Source organism: Pygocentrus nattereri, chromosome 25 (genome assembly GCF_015220715.1).
Source record: "Pygocentrus nattereri isolate fPygNat1 chromosome 25, fPygNat1.pri, whole genome shotgun sequence".
Lineage (NCBI taxonomy): Eukaryota > Metazoa > Chordata > Actinopteri > Characiformes > Serrasalmidae > Pygocentrus > Pygocentrus nattereri.
The window spans coordinates 20,722,382-20,746,689 of NC_051235.1; the positions used below are offsets into that span (position 1 = coordinate 20,722,382).

At 38.5% G+C, this 24,308-nt stretch overlaps 1 protein-coding gene across 6 annotated transcripts in view; it reads left to right on the forward strand.

Annotated features, from left to right (window-relative positions):
* The window catches only part of coro2ba (coronin, actin binding protein, 2Ba), an 85,896-nt gene that overhangs the window by 25,263 nt on the left and 36,325 nt on the right, over window positions 1–24,308 (forward strand). The window contains exons 1-2 of one of the 6 annotated variants that reach the window (XM_017703550.1): window positions 9,311–9,493; window positions 12,926–12,981. The exons of 1 other annotated variant lie outside the window; for it this stretch is intronic. Coding sequence is in view for 1 of the 5 variants with exons in the window: in XM_017703546.2 (XP_017559035.1) it covers window positions 9,464–9,493 (30 nt within the window). In the remaining 4 variants the exon portion in view is untranslated. Of the gene's footprint in view, window positions 1–9,308; window positions 9,494–12,925; window positions 12,982–14,859; window positions 14,918–21,900; window positions 22,048–24,308 lie in introns of those variants that run through there. 4 more of the 6 variants (XM_017703552.2, XM_017703546.2, XM_037534497.1 and 1 more) reach the window with 4 other exon arrangements.

Here is a 24,308-nt window from a genome sequence, read left to right on the forward strand (position 1 = left end):
ATAAGAGCACCTAGCAAAGGCTATTCTTAGCAATAAGTGCTGTGCTGGCAGTAAAGCTGAAATAGGACACTGCTAGCACTGGGAAAAAAGTCAGAGGAGATTAGCTGAGCAGGAAGACAACAGGCTAATATGACATTGAGGGAAGTGCTGCCACTGTGCAAGGGCATGGCACTTATTAGTGTCTGAGTAACAATGTTATGGGATGGCAGCAGACCCAGGTCTGACCTCTGCTTTAACCCCATCGTACCTCTCATCAGTGATACATTCAGAGACTCCGTTCAGATGTCCCCTATAACTCAATAAAATCTTCCATCAGAGTAGTTATGATGTGCATGTCCACTTATGGCAATAAAATCAATCAGTATGTTGAATTGGGTCTATATGTGTACTACTGTATTCTTTTACTTTAAGGTGAATGGGTGGAGCTTAACTGCTGTAAGATGAATACAGGGATAAATTTAAATAAGTTCATTTTTGTGACATCAAAAACAAAATGGATTTGCAATGTTGATTCCATATGTGGACTGATATTGAAACAAACAGAAAGACTACTGCAGCTCTGGATAAAGGCTTCCATACACATGGAGAGCAGTGCCACACTACATACATACATACATACATAGCATCACAGAGACATACTAATAATATCAAGCTTGTTTTATACTCTTTTCAAACACAGTTGCTATCATGTATTTCTTCACAAACATGCTTTTTAAAAGGTAAAGGTGAAGTAAGTTATGTTGTGACTTGCCTAGTAATGTTAGCTGAGGTAAAAACATACAATTAGTGTGTATATGGATTATTAGTGTGTAGTATGGATTATTAGTGTGTATATGGATTATTAGTGTGTAGTATGGATTATTAGTGTGTATATGGATTATTCTACGGAGTTGGTTCAAAGTCAGAGTTGAAAACACATTGTGGACTTTTGACTGACTTAGAATTTATACTTAAATCTTTCTGATGCTTTACCTTAGGAATGTTTGTGTTATTAAACCAAATGATGAAATATTCCCTTTTGTCACTACAAAAATTAAATGTATTGCACATATTTTTGCTTAAAACATAAAATTGTACTTCTTTGATGAAAATATGTGCTTTGGTAGTAACAATTCTAATAATACACACTGATTTTCAGATTATGGGACAAATTTACTTCAAAACAATGGGATCTTACTGCCAGTCATGTAGTCATGAGGGATAGGGATGCATTCTCACTTCCTGTTCTAAGATGCAGGGGTGCAGCTAAAATAAGGCTCCAGCCCATGGACTAAAACATTTGTGTGTTAGTAGTGACATGAAAACACGGGACAACAAGTTCTGTTATTAAAAATTAAACTCATGATAAATATAAATCTTTCAGCTTCACTTTAAAATAAATTAAAAATGGGATCCCGAGTGGCGCAACAGTCTAAGCATTGGCCCTATCACCAGGAAGAGAGCACAATTGGCCTCTCTCCCTCTGGGTGGGTAGAATGGCGCCCTTCTCCTCCCATCACTCAGCGCGATGCTAGTCAGTGCAGGCGTCTGTTAGCTGACGTAACAGATGTGGCGGTTGGCGCTTTCCTCCAAGTGCGTTCGGCTGTCCAATAATGTTGCGTGAGCAGCAGCTCGAAAAGAATCGGTGATTGGTTTCACAGGTCTCGGAGGAAGCCTGTGCTAGCCTTACCCTCCTAGAGTTGGTAGCATCGTGTGATTGGGGGAGTCCTAACTAGTGGGTGGAATCGAAAACGACTAAATTGGGGAGAAAATTGGGTAAAAAAAACAAAAAAACATTAAATATCTTTAAAAATGTTATTTACATTTACATTTACAGAAAGCAGCCTATAAGTTAAGGGTTACATGTTTATATATATAAATACACACGCACACACACACACACACACACACACACACACACACATATATATATATATATATATATATATATAGAGAGAGAGAGAGAGAGAGAGAGAGAGAGAGAGAGAGAGAGAGAGATAGATATAGATATATAGTTTCCAGTTGGCGCGCTTGTGGTTTCAATTGCTTTAAACTGAGGTCAGACTCAGAAAAACGTCGTTCACATGTATTTATGAAAGAAGTGGTGAGAGGAAGACGTTGTGATCTGAGACACATAAACTGGACATCCGTCCCACCGCCATCTTTTAAAGATCAGAGCATAAACTTCGACTAGAATATTCCGATTGAGGTGTTTACATGGACGGATTCTATTCCGATTGAGCTATTAGTTGGATTATTAACGGATTATTAGGCTGCGTGTGAACATGCTGTTTATAATGCTGGAGGCTGTGGTATGACTCTACATGTCTTTAATGAAGTCCAACTGTGAAGTCCTATAGGCTGTGACTGAATACAACTTCAGCACAATTGAAATTTTTGTAATTTTTATTTTCTTTTGCTACACACATCTGAACTGAGACACAGTAGGATGTGACATGTCTTATATTTGAGACTACAGCCCCCTAATCTATTACAAATCCAATTTAGTGTTTTGTAGGTTCAGTATTACTGCCTAGTATGTGAGTGAATAAAACTCCCTTACAGTTTTCTCTTGTCCCAGCAGTTTTTAACATAAGTACATGTAGCATAAAATGTGTTCACCATTTTAATTGTAACATTTCACTTAAAAATCCTTATTTTCTGTAACATTTACAGATAAAAAAAATGCTATTAATTGTGATTAACTATATGAAATTCTGAGATTAATCGCGATTAAATTTGTATCGTTTGACAGCCCTAATATATATGTGTGTATATATGTATATATATATATATATATATATATATATATATATATATATATATATATATATGTATATAAGCCTACAATATCACATACTATGGCTGTTTTGTGGTCTCAAACTGTATTTAATGCAGTCATTGAGAAATTCTGTGCTCATAGACTAACACGACTGTGTTAGTGTTCATATTTTTATTAAAAACAACTATTTCAAATTTACGGAATCTGCATGTTGCTCAGTGTGTTGGCCTTATATCATATGTGGAACTTTTTCTAAAAGATTTTTCTTCGATTTTTCTTTCCTTTGTCTCTCTGTCTTTTGAGGACCCTAAACGGGCTTGTGCTATGGTTTGTTTATGTGCATCCTGAAGAAATGAGGGTTTGTTGTTCCAAAAAAAATAAAAATCCCCTACCAGTTCACCATTTCAAGATGAAAAGTGACGTTTGTTTCTCTTTGTTGATGTATTCACTGAATTCCAGGTACAGCATATGTAAGCAAACCATTTAAACCATATCGACCTTGCATGATAGGGAAAGGTGTGTTTTGAAGAACAGATGTGGGCTCTGGCTAGATGGCCCAGGGCAGATGGTGTGTATCTGGGCTAGCTGAAGCCCCGAAGCCCTGCTGAATCTCTCCTGCATGAAGAACCAGCCTGTTCCCTCACACTGAGAGCCAGAAATGGCAGGCACAGACAGATCTGTCCCGTCTGCACAGCACTCGCAAAACTGGGCCTTAATCCAGTTTGGAAGGATGTCTTTTCAGAGGTGTGAGGTAGACCAGTACAGAGATGGAAAGGAGAGTACTGGAATAATGGATGCTACTGTGATGAACCTAAAAATGCTACAGATTCTATGAAAATTTTCAGTTCATTTAAAGCTGTAAGCATAACACACCATTTGAATTATTTTAATTTCCAGTGTTTACAAAATAATTTCCATCCATAATAGCTTATATACTGTACAAAATAGTTACATAAACCACTCCATATAGTTTCAGTGAATTGCATGAGTCAATGGAAAGAAATAGCATGTTGTTAGTCTTACGCAGCTTTAAACAGTTAAGAAATGTGCAGCTCGGCATGGAAGTAATTCTGTGAAGTGCATCTGCAGGTGTTGTGGAGCTCTTGCACTAATCAGGAGAATGCAAAGAGTGCAGAGAGTAGACTGAGAGCCTTTTCATATTACTCATAGACAAAGGCCCTAAACTTTTAACCTTAACAATTTCAGAAGGACACAACTAGCGAGATGCCATGTCTAAGATTAAATGTCTTATTACAGCCCATTTCTGCAAAGTGCTCCATGCATGCATGTGTATATGTGTGTGTTCAGGCATTGTGCCACCACTGACTTTCTTCTTGAGCTGCTGCCCAGATGGTACTCATTCCTAGTGGGGCTTGTCTTTTTCTTGCGTGTGGTGCACAGTTGGCATAAGGTCGACTCAAACTGCGTTAAGCTGTCGAGACTTTAATAACTAATAAAAACAGACACAATGCAACGATAACACTTGATCACAATCCTGAACTATTCAAAACAATAACACCATGTACTGTGTCATTAGATAACTATTGTTATCTCTCATACTTCTTCTTCCACACTTTTCTGCGATTAATACAGCCCGAACCGCTTAACGTACAGACTCCATTCAAACTGTGTTTTGAAGGTCTCGGCGCTGTGACTTGTGCTAGGTATTTTTGGAGTCGATCTGATTGTAGTTTTTAATAAAATTAAGTTTAAAAATTAAAAACCTCCAAAAAGAATTAATGGTGGAATGTTCAGAACTTCAAATTCTAACTGACATCGATGATGTCCCAGCAGGCCACAGACACAGCCGTCATGCAGGGAATCTGCTTTAAAATCCTTTAAAAACCTAGAAACTCCATTTCAGTTTTAAATGGTAGAGCAACTTGTCCTTTCTGAAACCTCAAAATATCTCATCATTATCAATTAGCTTTAGAGTTATGAGCATTTGTTTGGCACTAGGCACAGAAAACCGCCCCATTCACTCCCATGTAAATTTCTCAACATCAGAATCTGCTTATTTCAAGATTTTCTCTGTGTTTAACTTGTCATAACTCAGACATTTTCTTCTCAATACACACAACATTCCACCAAAATAATCCTCAAGGGGTCTTATCTCACACTATCTATCCAGTTAAGCGTAAACATTTCCTGAGTTATGACTGTTTGTACAGAGGGTGCAAATCGGACTCAAACAAGGCTTCTCCACTAAGAGCTGAGTAATAACAGAGTGACAGTTAATTTGAATGATCAAATGTGCAGTGGAGAAGTTCTTGGGTCTTGTGCCTTTTCCTGGTACTCGATAGGAAGAATGACTTCAACAGCTTGTACCTCATAGAACTCGTGAGATAGTCTCAAATGGCCAATATTTTCACTGCGCATCTGTTGCTGCTCAAACTGTTTGAATGTGTCTGCACTGAGAGTGTAGTTTTGTTATTTTCATTATCATTAAAAGTTATTTGTAAAGATTTTGACACCTTGTTGTTTTATTCATTTTATTTTATTTATTGAAAATGCAAAATGTTACCATTCTGTTGGCCAAAATATAGAGCATGTCTAATTTTAGCCAAACATTGTAAAAAAAAGTTACTAAAGTTTCCTCTGCTGAAATGGTCTGTAATAAAACAACATTTGATCTTAGCTCTTAGCCATCTCTCTATTTGTGTATTTCTAAAAGCAATAAGGTTAAATGTTTAGGGCCTTTATCTGTGTTTAATATGAAATGGCACTCAGTCTACCACAAGCACTCTTTGTATTCCCTCCAGTTGTGTAAGAGCTCACACCTGCAGATGCACATTATTTTCAAATGTTTTTTATCCTTCATTCTACAAAGCATGGCTAACCCCATACCAACAGCTATAAAAGAATATATTTGCTGGTAGAGCATATGTCAATTATATTATGTTTCAATTGAACAATTGCCATAATTTAACAAACTTACATTTTAAATTGTTAAATCTAATCACTGAAAAGCTTCATATCTTTATTTAATATTGGCTGGGGAGGCAGGAGCTGAGTCATAGTCTGGTGTCTGTCGCCATGACGCCCATGCCTCCCCACCGGTTTCTTCTGACTCTTACTTCCACTACATCACTGTGGGTGTTCCATCCCTTCATCCACAACCCCTCTCTCTTACACACACACACACACACACACACACACACACACACACACACACACACACACACACACACACACACTATAATCCCTGTTACTCCATCTGTTACCCAGCTCATCACAGACACACTGACCACTAATGACTTAAAGCAGGACACTCTACCAAAACAACAAAGGCACACACACAGTCCCAGCTCTCTGAGGTGCCATCTCTCTCAATCAATATGATCAACGACTTAGAGGCAATAAGAGGGTGAGCTGAACGCTTTAGAACAAATACAATTAACTGGAGCTTCCATATAAAAGGCTGTCTTTCTTGTTTGGTAGGAAACAAGAATAAATTTAGGGAAACTTCTTCAATTTGTGGAGCTGGACTGTACCAATAATAAATGTGCCCCCCTCCGTTCTTTTAGTCTGTGCTCTTTTCATGTCTAGAGTGCAGCTGTAGTACAAGAAAAAAAAGCTAGCTAGCAGAAGTCTATTATTAGCCTACTGTTAGCAAAAAAACTGCTGTTTTTTCTCTTAGGGACTAATGTTTATTTTCCTGTATGTTTTCTACACATATGACACACATCTTCATGCTTAATGTGAGGTTTTTGGGGTAAATTTTCAGCTGTCGGTTGGGCCAACAATAGTCATGCTATCAAGCGTAAACAAGCACAACATCTCCATCAACTTTAAGCTCCACTTTCACCCACCCCCAGTCCCACAAACACACATACGCATGGTTCACAGCAGCTACTGTCTACTCTGTTTTTAGTCTACATGCTTTTTTAACATGAAATAGATTTTTTGAATGAAAATCATAACATAACACTGTTAATTAATAAAGCATTCTGATAAACTATATCCAAGGTGTGTTGGTTTTAGTAACAACTGGCCTTCTGGCCTTCTGACATTGGGATGGGAAAGAGACTGAAGAGCTAAAGCAGTGAAAAAGAAATCTTTGGATAGTAAGAATAAAGAGGAAAAACATTGTCATCTCCCTTTACCATGCTGGCCGAGTACTGGTCTGATGCTGGTTTAGCTAGTCATCCAGCATGGTCTTGCTGGTTGACCAGCATTCCAGCATCCAAAACACAACATGTGCTGATTTTGCTGGTGACCAGCCTAACAACTTCCATGCTGCTGACCATCAGACAAAACACTTCATATAGCTGGCTATGCTGGTGACTAGGCATGCTGATCTACACTGGTTTATCTAGCAGGGCTCATTGTACAGTTAGGTGAAGGTGAGGTTAGGTGAGTTTTGCTGTTACACATTTTCTGGTGTTGAGAATTGCTTACTATTAACAGTTGACATTGATCTACTTTTGCAGTCTATTTATTTCGAGATCTCGTATGCTTTAGCTGAACAATGCATGCGGTTAAGTCAAGAATGTTAGCAGGCTCACATGACTTAAGGTAATGTCAAGCTGACACTGATTAACCCCATCAAACATAGATAGGCAGCTATTAATCACCTTTGCCATCACAATGGTGAGGTTGATGATAAAGACAGATCAGTCAAACCCCCCCACCCCCTGCCCAAGACCAAATAATTAATTGATTCTATTCATTTGTAAGCTTTCTCCTGCAATGTGTATGTTATCCTAGGCAATAATGCATAATTGCAACTCAAATACAACTAATCGATTTGTTATAGATCAACTCCACTGGTCAAAGTGACTTTTTCTTGATAACATGGAAGGCATAGCCGACATTGGCTGCTCATACACAATATCTCTGTTGTCAGAAGAAAACCTTGTATCTCCAGAATGGTAACTTTACAGGAGAAGGTCAAAACCTACTTTACTTTTAATGTAAGTCAGAGGAACCAGACTCATTTCTATTATTAAGATTAAGTCACCCTTATAAGTCTCACAAAGGGGAAATATCACCTCCGCGTTTAACCCATCCGTGAAGTGAAGCACCACATACACTCTAGTGAGCACACACACACACACACACAGCCCTATCTGCAGCACCTGGGGAGCAGTTGGGGGCTAGGTGGCTTGCTCAAGAACACCTCAGTCATGTACTGTCAGCTCTGGGGATTGAACCTTTACTTCCAATATCTTTTTTTAATAAACTAAATGGAAGTGATGTGGCAAGTGAACTAGAAGACTCATTCATTCACTGCTCTTGTTTGGAGCACATGAGATGCTGCTGAATCTCATCTGCGATAAAATGTGCAGTTACGGTGAAATAAGATCCAGTGATGATGGATGTCCGCCGCTTGTTACAGCCGTCCTGCCTGCTTTCTTTCATGATTTTATAATTTAAGTTTTAGTCTCGTGGTAGAGGGAGGGGGATTGCTGTGTCGGTTAAAAGTTTTAGAGACTGGATCCTGAATCTCTGCTCCAAAGTGTGCAACATAGCATGACAGCACGGGTTACATGGACTTACTTGCTTTAAGCAGCGCAGTTGGTTTCTCTAAGAGAGTCGGTATCTCTAAAAAGATGCGAAGATGATGTCGCTTTTCTTTCGAATTTTCCCGTTCCACCTTAAATGGCACCTCAGTCAGAATTTAAGGTGGAACGGGAAAATTCGAATGTTGAGAAACATTTTACAAGAAACTGTTCTAGTTTTGAGGGAACGTTTTCTGGCGGAGGTCGGAGGAAAGCGGCTATAGCTGAGCTAAAGCTTCAAGCAGAGCAAAGTAAATCTGCACTCTCGATGATATTTTTTAGTCTATACTAGGACATTAGCTCACACTGAGACATATTGGACATTAAATGTCTCCCAGGGTGGTTTGACTTTGTTGAAAGGAAAAATTGTCACTTCTGAATATTTGTCTTGTGTCTCCTGGCTAATGCAGAGGGAGCCGGTCAGATTCCTCCCTCATCAATGTGTGTTTTTGTGCCACCACAGGCTGTCCAGGCGCTGCACTTACCCACTTTCATGTTCCACCTTTTACGTACCGTCAACATTACATTATAAATTAAATTAATATTATATAATATATTATATCATATTTAGAAAATCAATTTTTGACATTTATGAATCGATTCAGAATCATTCACATCTGTATCGCGATGCATCTAAGAATCGAGTTTTTCCCGCATTCTTACTCCATAACAATATTTGTAATTTATTAAATTATTTATCCTCTTTAGTGCCCTGCCAGTTCTCTTTCCCAACATTCTTGGGACAGTTCTTCATATGTACCACCAGAAGTATAAAGTGTGAATGAATGACTACCTTTATCTTCAATCATTCCATTATTTTCCCATTGTAAGCACTAAGAGCATTAAAGAGCAGTCATTCTGAATTAGGACAGGAGAGTATTTACCAGAAACATGTTGAATCTGTGGGTGTGTCTGACTGACAGAGACTTATCAAAGACACACAGACATATGGAAGATAAAGGGCTGGTGAACAGGAGGGAGTGTTCGTGTAAGTCTTGATAGGGAGGATCTTTTTTCATGCCTGAACGACTCCTTCAAGGCTAGAGTCTGTCCTTGACTGACTGCTGAACAGCATCCACAGCCACATTCTGCCCCTTTTTTCCTTCATTTCTTATCTTCTAAAGCTTTGATAACTCTGTTGAGGACATCTTGCTCTGTCCTCGATTGGGCAGCCAGTTATTGTTTATTGTCTCCTGAAATGATAGAGGGAGTTGGACGATTTTCACACGTGAGTTGTCATTTTGCTTCATTCTGAATGTTAGAGAGTTGGTCAAATGCTTTGCCAGTGGTGACTTTAAACAGTGATGACCAATTCAAAGCTGTCTATGTGAATTATTTAATGCTTGAAGAGATGATTCTGATAGAGATGCGCTCTCGCTCGCTCTCTCTCTCTCTCTCTCTCTCTCTCTCTCTCTCTCTCTCTCTCTCTGTCTGTCTCTTTCTGATAAGAATCTGTAGGATGCTGGTGTGGTCTGACTGCACCCATCCTGTCTGTCAGACTCCACACTGCTGACTGATGGGATAATTCTGGCAGCTTGTGCTGATTGTTCCCCAAAAATAAATGTTTTAGAATATTTTCCTGCACATGGCATTACAACATTGTTCACTGGTGGATTCAGCTTTATGAAGTTTTTTGTAATGCATGTATCTGTAGGAGTTTTAGAGTCAATTAACATCAGAAATTCATTTTATATATCACTGCTGTTGAAACAAAACCTTATACCTCCATTTTTGCTCTTTTTCAGGTTTTTGACCTAATTTGAAAATGCCTGTTGTGTGTAACATTGTATGTAAATTTCATGATGAATGGACCAAAAAAATCATCCCAAAATGACTTGGTTTCATTGACACATTTAAAGTAAAGTATTTTTTTCCTTTTCCTGTAAAATTACCATTTTGGAGAGAATGTTGGGTTTTGTTCCAACAGTAGCGATATGTAAAGTGAAGTATTTCAAAGTGAAACACAGGATCAGGGAGAATCTTTGAGCTGGCTGAGTGCTTCTCTCAGTGGTGGTGGGGGTGGTGGTAGTGGGAGGAGAAACATGATATTATTAGTAAATGATCATTTTCCACACCCGCTGGTGTATGATGATAAAACCAAAAATCAGAGGACGTTTTAAAGATGGACAAATTCATTACACTTTGATGTCTTTTAAATTACACAGTTCAAAAAACAGCTGCTTGAAATAAAGTCTTTACAAATAAAATGTAAAACTTACAGAGCTGTTTCTGATTCAAAATCAAGTCTGGTACATAGGTGAGGTTGGGTGCCTCTCTTCTTTAGCAGGGGGATCCATCAGTTTCATATTAACATGATTAGAAGCTTTGACAGATTGTTTGGTGAGGTTACAGAGGTTCACACGCTAGTGCTGTGCTGCTCGCATTCACAAAGTCACGCAATCAGCTGTCACAGGTATCGCACAAGAGAGCAAACTGCATACAAGGGAAGACACGAATAATCTATATAGAGGAAATGTATGCTTTAATTAGCAAGCAAGCAAAATTTATTTATATAGTGCTTTTTACAACAGGTGTTGTCACAAAGCCGCTTTACAGAACAATCAGTATTACAGGAAGAAGAGAAAAGAAAAGAAAATCCGGGTCCAAGCCCCCATGAGCAAGCCAGCGGCGACGGTGCCAAGGAAAAACTCCCTAAAAGAGGAAGAAACCTTGAGAGGAACCAAGACTCAGAAGGGGAACCCATCCTCCTCTGGTCGACACCGGATAGCAAACATTATTAGTATAAAGTATTATAGTAAAGTGGGAAAAGAAAAGATCTGAGGGTGAGGACTGCACAGCGTTGTAAAGCAAGAAGCTCAGTGGTGATCAAACCGGTCCAGAAGGCTGATGAGCAGCGGCACCAATCAAGGCAGAAGAAGCAACAGCATCAGACGCATAGGATGGGCAGCTGATCAGCTCGGCAGAGAAAAGAAAGAAAAACACAGAGTCAGTTCTGTAAAGAGTGGCTGACTACAGATTACAGTATAACAGAGCAGCAGAGACTCTGTCAGGTCTAGATCTGTCAGGAAAGACTAATCACCAAAGGCTTGACTGTAAAAGTAAGTTTTTAGCCTAGACTTAAAGACTGAGGATGTGTCTGAGTCCCGAACATTAACAGGAAGATTATTCCAGAGCTGGGGGGCTTTGTATGAAAAAGCTCTCCCCCCAATGTAACTTTATTAATTCTAGGTACCAGTAGTAAGCCAGCACCTTGTGATCTAAGTAGGCGTGATGGTTCATAGTAGGAGAGAAGGTCACTCAGGTACTGAGGGGCGAGTCCGTTTAGAGCTTAATTAATAAGCATTGTGTTACAAGGAACATTTATAATGCAGTTATAAATAATAATATATTAGTATCTTCTTCTTTCGGCTGCTCCCTTTAGGGGTCGCCACAGCGGATCATCTGCTTCCATCTTGCCCTATCCACTGCCTCCTCTACTTTCTTTGATGGTCTTTGACCTACAGTAGTCCAATTTCCAACGACACCCTGCTGGTCAACAGCACCGGAGGCGGTCGTTGTTAACCCGGGCCTCGACCGATCCGGTATGGCAATCATATTTGTGATCCGCATGATAGTTTTGGCACAAGTTTTACACCGGATGCCCTTCCTGACGCAACCCTCACCATTTATCCGGGCTTGGGACCGGCACCAGAAGTACACAAAGTACACCCCTAATGGCTGGTTTAATAATATAGTAGTATATTATATAATATATTTATAGAATTAAAATAGTCATTATTATTAACATCGTTTTTTAGAGACATACAAATAATGAAATAACAGAATCTTATTAGGTCAGTAACTATGATTATAAGGTTGTAAACTATTACAGAATAATGTAATCAGATTGCTATAATGTGTTATTTTGTACTGTGTTACTCCCACCACTGACTGTGATGGAATTTTTCACAGTAACAACAACATATAGTCATATTGCCAATCCCTAGCTATCCATGTGTGTTTACACAGCCCTCCACATCCACTTCCCAGTTCAGTGTTCTGGTAGACTGAATGTCTGCAATATTGGTCACTATTACTTGTTTTGTTTACTGCCATCCACTGTGTCCAATAAGCTATACTCCCAGCAGTAGCAAGCGGAGGCTTTAGTAGTAAGTGGTGACCTTAGCTTGGGGCTTAAGATGCAGTAGCTTCTACAAGCCACACTTCATGCTATCACAACTAATGATTGCACAGTCACAAGCTCTTTTCCCTTTATCTCTCACTTGGATACACAATCATAATTAGTTCACTGGTTTCAACACTAATCTACTGAATAGCTTATTTGTCTGTAGTGCTGCATTCCAGCTTCTGAATCTTTAAAAACTGTCTTGAATGGTACAAATGAGATCTTCCTGAAAGCAGTAAATACCACCCTCAGTCTTCATTTTTTCATGCAGCTTTGCCTTTTGTTATTCATACATGATCACACACTAAGCCTTTTCATCCCCTGGAAAACACAAATAAACAAGTAGTAAACAAAACATCTTTACACAATATACCATGTCTCGATTCACTGAGATCATCCTCTAAGCGCTGTCCCAACAGCATCCCGCATCAAAACAGGAATTTACACGCATTTTGGACCACTGCTGAAGTCATTTTAATCCTGTGCGCTCAATTGAGATCCACTAATCCGTATCATTGTGTCTCTGCTCCTTAGGGCACTGTCACTACTACACAATACAAGCTCATCTAAGAGGAAATTTCTTTATTACTGTGAGTAAGTGAGCATGTGTTTGAAATTCTGAAGAGCAGCATTTATGTTTGGCTGAGAATGGCATGACATTTTTTGACATTAAAAGGTCTGTTTTGTGGAAAACCTACATTTTCCTGTTTTCTTTAAGGGCTCATATTCTGCATATGTTTGTGTGCTTTAATGCACCAAAACAAATGGAATTCATTTTTACATGAGCATTTTCCAACCTCTCTTTATCCCTTACAATGAAACTATACTGTGCTTTTAAATTTGATATCCTCTGCTCCGATTGACTGTCCTGTATTGTGCAGTCCAGGCTCAAACATTCCTCATAACTACAACTTGACTAGACAGACCTTAACTTAACTTAACAGAATATGCAGGAATACATACATGTTTGTTTTCATTACATCACCAAAGGAGGGAAATTAAAATCTAAATGAATATGGAGTGGCTGGACAGGGATATGAATGATGCATTTTGAATCTTTAACAGTACTTAGTTCAGCCTGATAATTCGCTGTAAAAGTATAAGAAATAATGATATCATCACAAGTGAAATCATCTTGAATGTAGTCCATATCATGAATATCATTTTGAGACTTTAGTTATATTCATACGATTATTCTATTTCATAAGACTTGCTTCATTACATTTTTTAGGTCTTTTTAAGTTACAATTTCACCAGATAAAATGACATGAAACAAGTAACAACCATATATAAAGAAGATGTATAGCAGTATTATAGTTATGGTGTTGGCACTTGCTGAAATATCACTTTTTGCATTGTTCATCCTGAAGTGATATGGGGTGTTGTTACTGCAGCCAGTCTGTGGCAGAGTTTGGAGATTTGGAGGAACTAAACTGAACACTGTACTGTTTAATGTGCCATTGAAGCTTTCCAAAATATCTGAAAGGAGTGTTTTATTTACTTTTGTTCCTGATGTTTTGTTTATTCCATATATTTTAGTCTGAATAGCTTTTTGAATGAGGCACAATATAGGCTAGACTATAAGAACAGCTGTTTTACCTATATCTTCCCTGTATCTGTTTAAGGGATAAAAAGAGGTTGGAAATTCAGCATTTTCTGGTACATAAAATAACAACACAAACATTATAAATAGACTTAAGGGGAAAAAATCTCATGTCAAGAAAAGTGTAGAATATAGCCCATTGAAATGGCATGGGATTGTTTTGTTATCCTTTTCATATTTCTTTAGCTAGCAAAGAGGCTGAGGTTTTGAGGTCCATTTTACGGTCGATATTAGAATGCCTGGAGCTAAGACTAAGAAAGATTTGCAGTACTGTAGTGCTTTACAATCCCCCAACGCCCATCCCTACTTGCATCCCATCTGTAAAGCTGGCTAGTTCACCCCAACTCTGTATTGAATGAAGGGCTAGCTAGTGTTTGCTGGCTCTTTCCCAGCTGTAGCTGAGCGTATGAGAGTAGCTCCAGGCCACAGCTGGATCAAAAGCTGCCAAAACAGCTAGCAGGAGCTCCATTTCTATGTTAGTAATCTCCTGCTGAGAGAGAATGCCCAACCATAGCCATGAGGGGCCAAAAGGGAGAGCGGCTAAGCCTCTAAAGGCCTCTGAACACTGGCTCTGCGAGGAGTCCATAGGATCAAGCACAAGGGCTCCAATGGCGGTCCTAATAAAGGCCTTTCAATCACTTTGTGTGTCCCATTCTAAAGACAGAGGACATATGCTTCCTCTTTTGGATGCTGCTTGAATTTGAATGGCGCTAAATAAGAAGGATTTAATTTGAGTGCTTTGAGGCGGCCTGTGTTTTTTTCATGAATAACGCTTATGAATGATTACAGCGTTTGACAACTAGTCAGGGCATGAATAAATTAGCTGTGAGCTTCATCATCGGTCAATTTCTTTAATTGCTGGCAGGAAGGAAGAAGCTGATCCAGTTCAGAGGGGTAGTGAGCCTGCCTCTAATTCAACAGCAGTAAGTCTTTTCACAGCTCTATTAAAGATCTGAGTATTATCTTCATTTACATGCATACAATAGCCCAAGTTCTTAGTCTAAGAAACTGTACCTCATAATTTCATGGGTTGCATAAAAGATTAGTTCCCTTAAGCTGCTGTGGAATCTCATAGTGGAACTAGACCAATGGTGAAATGTTGAAATGGTGACACTGGCAAAAATGGATGATTAGAGGATAGTTTAAGGTGCAAAAAAGACAGAAGGATGTTCTGTATTCCATTCATTTTTTGTTGTATAATACTGGCTTCACCTAGACAATCAGATATTAAGACCAAGTCAACTCCAAGTATTTTTATATGGCGCATTTTACAACAGGCTTTGTCACAAAACAGCTTTACAGAAAATCTGGATAGAAGCTCAAGTGAGCAAGCCAATGGTGACAGTGCCAAAGACAAAACTCCCTAAAAGCAAGAGGAAGAAACCTTAAGAGGAACCAAGACTCAGAAAGGGAACCCATCCTCCTCTGCTTGACATTGAATACCAAAACAATGACACAGTGAGAACAATATAGTATACAGCTATTATACAGTACTGAATATGGAGAAAAAAGATTGTGTCATTCGAAAGAAGTATTTATATTATAGTTATAGAATTTATAACAATGGCTACTGTTAGAGGCCTATCAGAGTAATAATGAGATCTATGAAGTGTGAGTCACTTGAAGATGAGGCTTTCTACATGGCAGTGGATAGCAGGATTGATGGCAAAAGTTTGGAAAACTGAACTCTTAAATGAAATGCTCTGCTCCGCTGGTGGTAGTGGAGTTTTCCGTTGCTGCTCAATTGAAATCATGGAATATCCAGTTTGCTGTAGACCACCTACTGCCATAATGTAAACATAGCATTATAGTCCTGACCACATACAGCAGCATAATGTAACTCAGGAACAAGATGACACATCTAATATTTATAAGAAATATGATGATATTTATTGCTGTTGTGATGAATTACATCACAATGTGATTTTCTGAGCATATTGTGGACAAACAAAAAATGATTAAAAACACTGACCAACTTCATATTTCATCACAAAGAAAGCATAATTAGGCCTGTTTAATAATTTAGTGTTACACAATGTTGTTGTAAAGAATGTTTGTTGTTTTGTTGTAAAGAATGTTTGTTGTTTTGATGTTAGTTACCTGGTTGCTTTCCATTTTTGGTTAATTGATTAGAATAGTAATCTTGACCTATTAAAAGTTAAATAAACTGTTATCCTAGTTTTTTTGTTATTCAAAATGTTGTTTTGACAGTTGGTGTCATGGCTCACAGCAAGAAGGGCATGGGTTCAATTCCCCAGCCAGGCAACTCATTTTTGTGTGGAGTTTGCATGTTCTCCTCATGTTTGCCCTGTGATGGTCTGGCAACCTGTCCAGGGTGTTTCCTGCCTTCTGCTTGATGACTGCTGGGATAGGCTCCAGCATCCCAGGAGGATAAGCGGCATAGATTGTGTGTATTTGTGTGTTTGATAGTCATTTTTAAAACGTGACACTACTGGATCTTTTTTAATCGCTCACCCCAACAATGTCCTATGTGTGAGGTTCTAGTCATATGACAATATCAACCATCTAAATATCCCACAGCGTCTAATGGTGACAAAATGTTTAAATGATGCCTCTTAATTTCCTGAAGGCTGTCTTTTTTCACTCACATTTCTCTTGATGTTTTGCGAACAGTCCTGCAGAAAGTGGTGCAAAATGTCAAATAAACTCCATAGGAGTGTCTGTGGAGGGAAGCATTTAAATGTCTAGACCTGTCTTGAGTAGTCTGACTAATATTGGCCTTTAATTATGCTTAACTTAGGTCGGCTACTGCTGAGTGTAGATCATATAAGCTGTTTAAATGATCATATGACTAATACTGACCCATTAGTGTGAATGTAAACATTGTTACTGATGCTTGAGTGATTAGATATAGGACCTTCAGGTTAAAGGTTTGGTTGTGAAAGCAGTTGAGGGTGTCCAAGGCGGGTTTTATACACTTGGTACACATGCGGAACTTGAGATAGTAATAACACAGATGGTGAACCCCTGCTATTCCGAGAGCATTTCTTATGAAAATGAAACCATATCTGCTTTGTTTAGCATCCTATCACTGTCCTGCTGAGCCAAAAAGAGAGAGAGAGACAGAGAGAAAGAGAGAGAGAGAGAGACAGAGAGAGAGAGAGAGAGAGAGAGAGCGGAGAGGGAAAGCAGCATAGGAGCAGTGACTGCAGGCAAGATGAGGAAAAGTCAATAAACAGAGTGAACTCTCTAGTGTGCTGTGCCTCTCAGCTAAGACACACACAGAATCAGATACATGTCTCACCTATTCATCTGCATATGCACTGACACTACATATGCATGTAAACAAACATGCATATGATATCTGCAAACATCTGCTCAATCACACAGGATACATGTGCACTGTTCATCATAGCCTGCACATGCTGCATATGTAAGGAGATCTAATTTACACTCCATACTGTGAATAGTTACTCAATAAAGCCCATCTCCTGATCTGCAGGGGTTGGCAGCTTATTGCAGAGCTGTCTGGCTGGACGCCTGAATGCTCCCTGTTGAGTGGAGAGGGCCAGTGAGTTCAGTTATACTTGGAGAATAGAAAGAGAGGAGGCTGGCAAAAGATGCTGGGAATGTCCCAGTGTAAAAGCAATGCTACAGCTGCTAGAGCATCACCAGCCTGCAGCAAGAAACAATCAGATACAAACCACAGACATTCATGCTTTCCATGCCAGTCTAAGCTGGTTTATGCTTATCTGATGTTGGTTTTTCTATATTTATCTATTTTTGTTGTTTTTCAGTTTTTGAAAATTTGAAAATGCATGTTTCTCTTTACATTGTGTGTAAATTTCATTGGACCAAAGGAAATGGCCCAAAATTACTTGGACAAAAAGTCTGTTTCCATTGACTTACATTAAAAGTACAGTATGCTTTTTTCTTTCTCCTGTAAAGTTACTATTTTGGATAAACGATGTTTTGTTCCAACAGGTATAACAAAACAGACAAAACAGCACAAGAACACAGTAGCTGTGTAGCTGAGATTAGCTACCAAGCTAAGTCCTTCAAAAATTAAGAACAATTCAGCTCAATTTGATACACTACACTGTGATTTCCATCCATCCATCCATCCATCCATCCATCCATCAGCTATTCAGGTTTCTCTAAGAAAAATTATAATGCATTTAAATTATCAAAAATATTAGCTGATCAAAATGATCTGGCCACTTTTTCCAAAGGAAACATCTGCAATATCTACACACTGTCAGTGATTTGTCAGGCAGTGGTTCTCAATGTGGGGAGATTACTATATTGTAGTGGAGTCTCCTCTGCTGTTCTACATTTGAGAAGAAGACACTGTTTAGTTGTCAAGTTGTTGGGCTGCACTGAGTTGTTGTATTTTCCAAGTTCAAGGGACTTTATTTTGGTTCCCCACAGCATCTCTTGCCTTATTGTTCACGGTCATCTCATCAATATCACACTTTTTAATTGAAAACTGAGTGATTACGGTGTAAGTAAAGGTGTACACAATGATTTGAAGTAAAAAAGGTTTACCTGCTGTGGTTGAAGCAGTGCTTTTAGCTAACCTCAATACTTTCTTTATGTTCTATCAGCTAACTACTGTATACCACTACTATATAAGAAGTATCATCTTGTCAGATGATAAAATTAAATGAAACATTGTCTGAGCCACTCACATGCAGTAAGGCATTGAAGAAGGAAAACATCACATACAGTACATTTGTCAAAATATCACATGTATTTGTTTAAGCCTTTTTTGTTACAAAATTGCAGTTTGTTTGATTTGTAGCATTTAAAATTTATTTTTGATTGATGCAAAAAATTAAATGTTATATTTTTCTTTTCTGATTGCATCAGGAGTAATTGCAAATGATACTTTGAGAAAACTAGTTAATTGTTAGACCATTATTGCACATAAATAAGCTTACCTGAAGAAAGGGAAGGATGAAGGATGAAGGATGATTGCACATGGATGATTAGACTATAAGTACCTGTGGGGTGTGTGACAGGATTCATAGATTGAGAAGAGGTGGTACAGAGCAATGAATATCTCATTCGATATGTGAAAAGGTCTCATTCAATGGTAGTGATTGGCAAAAAGGAGTGACTGCATTTAGGCATGCCAAATGCCATAGAGTGAAAGAAGTAGCTGAATTTGCAGGTGTATCGAAGTGTACAGTCATATATGTCTACCAGAAGTGGTAATAATCCCAGTCTACAGGAAATCATTATCAGAATTGTGGCCAAAAGATGGAACTGATGGACAGGGACCTTCGGCATGTTTCTTAGCTTGTCAGTAAAAATTGCTTCCCTGTGCAGTTGTTCTTTCAGAAATGGATTGTGAAGGACCTGCGTTTTTACTTCTAGAAGCAATTCTTCCTTGGAAGCAATATTTAAGGTCAATGAACTCCCAGATGCAAGGTGACTAGTTTTTTGTCTGAGGAGCTTACAATATACAGTACTGTGCGAAAGTCTTAGGCAACCAAGACACATTTTCAAATTTGTGTAATTTTGTATAATGTGTGTTTATTTGCTGATAAAAGTGTTATTTGAATAAACAAAATGTATAGAATATTAATTAATAATGATTACATATATATATATATATATATATATATATATATATATATATATATATATATATAAAATCAATAATAAATAAGAAATAGTGATTTTATGGACGTTAGTGTGTTTGTTTAACCATTTTCAAGCCTCTCCTTGAGGAAGTCCAGTATTATATGTAGTTAAAAAGCAGCTCCTGGTTTGACCAATCAGTGCTTCAGTAAATTGTGCTCATGATGTGATTGATGATATTAAGAGTCTCTGTGGCGGCTGTGAAGGTGTCAAGGAAAAATATGGACCCAAGAAATTCTTGTTACTTTTTATTGTTTTATGTTTATTTGAATTATGAATATGACTTTATTCTAATGTATATTGTGATAAACTCACTGCTGAGGTAAACTGTTTCAAAATTTAGATGCCTAAAACTTTCACACAGTACTGTTCATGTGTGCATATGTAAGTCTAGTATTGATTGGCATCAAATTGTTTCAGTGCTATTTTAGAACATGTTCTTCTACCAGTGCAGCTCTTTCAGCAAATGATCTTCTGCCAATAGCACAGTCATTTCACATGCCAGGAATCCATTGAAATACAAGAGTAAAATGTTGTTCCAATCTCTTTTTGTAGAGAAACTGCATTCCTAAGGTGGACTACATAAAACACTGAAGGTTCCCTGAAATTAGCTTGCAGTGTGTCTGTGTTGGTTGGGTGAAGTTAACATCCCTGTACTGAGGCTAGGCACTGGCACTTTGAGCTCTGATCACAGCCTCATAAGCAAGACTAATTATAACAGGCCCTGAAGCAGAGAGAGAGAGAGAGAGAGAGAGAGAGAGAGAGAGAGAGATGCGATACTATGGCCTTACTAATGCCTAGCTGTTAGAAGAGCGCTGCCAGAAATCACAAGTAGTCAGAAAATATCTTTCATTTTTATACACCCTCTCATCCACTCTGAAATAAGTGTGACATGAGAGCTGTTTACACAATTGAAGGAGTAAATGGGTGTTTTTTTTGTGACCTCAAACAAAAAGGTACCACAATTTTGGCAGGACTTGAAGCACTGGATATACGCAAACAAAGGAGCATGAAGTCATTTAGAGTTGTGCCAAGCATTGTAATAAAAGAGAGTTTTACTTCTTGGTTTAATGCTTTAAGATGATGTCATGGCCCATGGACTCTAGACATGATTATAGTGAAAGAATGAAGATTAAAATAGATTCAAGAGAGCTGTTACATGATCATTCATTATAATAGACTTAGCTTGGATGAACTGTAGTTTGGATTTGCCTTTGACAGTGTACAGTAGCCACATACAGATAATGTAAAACAATAAGAACTTAATTTCTCAGCTTAAAATATTGCTGATTAATATGTGCAGTACTGAACAAAAGCCTGGGACCACCCTTAATATATTGCTCAATAACTAAAAATGGCATCTTTTTTAGTACTTATATTGTCCACTCATTGCCTTTATAGCAGTTTCCATTCTTTTCAGGATACTTTCAGTTTCTCCAGGAAAGCATATTTGCAGGGACATTTTTCCAAACCTCCAAAGTCCATTTTTTCATTCAGTTGGTTGCATTTTCAGCTCTTCAAGTCCCAAGTAATCCCAAACATGATGAACAATGTTAAGGTCTGGACTCTGGGGGGGCTCTGTCCATTGTTCTAAGAACAGCGGCAGCTTCTTTGTTTGATTTGCACATTTTCATCTTGTTTGTCTTTTCTTGACAGCTACACATCCTTTGAAAGTCATAGTGTTGAGTCTTCAGTGGAAGGATGGACAGAAACACCTGCTGATTTTTTCAGATCTGAATCAAGAGTGGAGCTTGATTTTCTCCTGAGAGTTTTTGCAAAGGAGTGATCATCTTTTTTACACCCCCGAAGTTCAGTCTTAGAAGTTGGTTGTAAATTTTCTGTACTGTTTATCTGAAGGCGACAGTTTTAGTCATCTACCAGGTCTTGTTATTTTCCTTTGACTTTCTCCTTCCATGTGCAAAGAATATCTAATATCGTCGCCTAACACTTTGCATGGCTTGTTATTGTTTGCTTACGTTCATTTTTATTTTATTTTCATTTATTTAACTTCTAGCCTATTTGTCATAATAATCAATAATCAATACAGCGAGAGAAAGAGAGAGAGGGGGGGGACAGAGAGAGAGACAGAGAAAGAGAGAGAGAGAGAGAGAGAGAGAGAGAGAGAGAGAGAGAGAGAGAGAGAGAGAGAGAGAGAGAGAGAATGAGATTCTGCTCTTAGACTAGTACCTAGTACTGCTACTGCAGCTTTGAGAATGGGACTGTCTCTCCTCAGGAATAGAGGGAGGGAGGAGTGACAGAGAGGCAGGGAGGGATAGAGGGAGGGAGCAGGAGGAGAAGTCTAGGAGGAAAGAGGAAGAGGGACACAGATGTCAGTGAGAAGCAATAGCCCAACTAAGTGGATGGTCACTGAAAGGCAGAAAGGATACAGGCTGGTTTCAGAAGCAGATTCAGACAGTAGCTGACCAAGCCACGCAGCTGGAAGGTAAGGAACTGCTGCCTTTTGATATACCAGTTGGAATGAGGGGATTGGATAAGTCTGTAATGCTTGTGGTGGAGATTTCAGTTTCTGTCCCTGCAGTGTAGTAGGATAAGTGAAGAAGACTCAAGCTAGCCTAAGCATGATATGTGGCAATTGGGGTTCCTGTGTGTGAGGAAGGGTCTTTGTGTGAATGTGCATGTGATATCACATGAATGAACATCCTTGTGAGCTGAGCTCAATAGCATGCTTCTCCTCAGACCAGGGCCTGCTTGGCCATTAATCATTAATTAATAAACAGGCAGACATTCTGCTCTTTCTTTGAGACAGTTCACATTCACGTGGATTTATAATTGCACACATACACTTTAATGAGCCTTTAAGCTCTAAGGACTTGTATATGAGCTCACACTTCCGGAGCACTTCTTAGTCTAAAAACTACATAGTGTATATAGGAGTGTAATAGTAGTTAATAGATCATTTCACCAATTTTTATACATTTTGTACAATTAAATTGTTAAGATATAAACAAACTCATTCAGAGTGGTTTATTGTGAAATGCACCATTCTAGACTAACTTGCCAAGTCAGCATTTTTCACAGTGATGGTGATAGGAACCAGACGTCTGAAGCATTAAATGCCTTTAAAAGCTACAGTGCTGTGCAAAACTACCCTTCATTTATTACATTTCAAGTCAACTGCTTTTACATATTTATTTAAAAAAATATTTTAGATTATTTATTTTTCTATGACGATTTCTGAGAAGTTTCCCAAGCTGAAGTTCAAAAAATTATTAAAAGATGAAGAGAAAAATGGGGCTCCTAACCATCCAAGACCTGGTAGACCATCAAAACTGTCACCCTCCAAAAAAAAAGCCCCTAAAGCTTTCATGGTTTTGGGAATGTTAGGCTCCAATCTTGAAATCTGAAAAGATCCACAGCCATTTCTGTCCATCCTTCCACTGTGAGAAGACAACTCAAAGCAATATGGGACTAAATTGATGTATAGCTGTCAAGAAGCCCTTAATAATAAGAAGAAAATTACAAAAAAAAATAAATTTCTGCAAATCAAACAAACAAACTGCTGGTGTTATCAAAACAATGAACTGATCACCCCAGAGTCCAGACCTCAACATCACTGAATGTGTTTGGGATCGCTTGGATGGTGAGTAGCAGAAAATACAGCAACCCTCTAAGACTGAACTGTTGTAGGTGTGGAAAAATTTCCTGCAGATTTCTGTGAAAAACTGAAAGCAAGTCTTTTCGGACAAGAATAGAACACTAATGCTGAAAATGTTGAAATTACATTTTCATATATTTTCTGCTTTCTTTCACTGCTGAATTTGTAATTAGTGGCTGTAGTTAATGAAATAATTGCAGGGGTGGTCTGTTACATTTTACAATGTACTGTACAGCAAGTTATTGCATAGATTCTTTCAATAATTTAATAACAATAATAATTCACTAATTCTCTAGAATAGTTTTTAGAATTTGCCCTGTCATGACAGAGAGGTACAGAGCACTGTAAGGCAAAATAGTCCCCAAAAATGACCATTGTACCATTATTGACATTACATTTAAAAACATTAAACTCTGCTTCCTATCACCACCACTGTAAAGGAACCTAAGTTGAAAATTCCCTTTACAACAAACTATTTTACATCAAAACACTCTGAATGACTTGGTTTCCATCAGCAACTGAATTGCACAAAAATATACTCTTTAAAATAGCCTCTTAGATTAGGCTAATAACAGAGCAAGAAGTCTAGAGTTTTAGGGGTTAAAGAAACAGGACAGAAAATTGGACTAAAAAGAGGCAAACAGAGAAAGAGAGTCAGTGTGTCTTGTTTTCTGTAGATTAGTGTGTGTACCACTGACGTCTCCTCTGCAGCAAAATAAATTAAGTGTTCTGCTTCCTCATGCCCAGAATGTTAACTCACATGCTGCTGCAGAGAAAAGGCAGAAGGTGTGCATGTGTGTGGTGCACAGAAGACAGTAGGGTTGATAGTCATGTGGTGTCACCCTGCTGGAGCATCACTGATCAGAAGGGTGATAAATCTCTCTGGTTTACCACTTCCTCCCACTACACTGCTATTCTTAGCTGGATTTTGGGCCAGTCCACTGTGGTTTTGGAGTGGCACAGCCTCACCCTCATTAGAGCCGGAATCCCACTTACGCTTCCTTTGGGGGCGAGCAGTGGCTTTGTTTTGAGTGAGTGTTTGCTAGACCTCTCACTCTTTCCTGTATGAGTGGCAGGGTTTGGTCTGA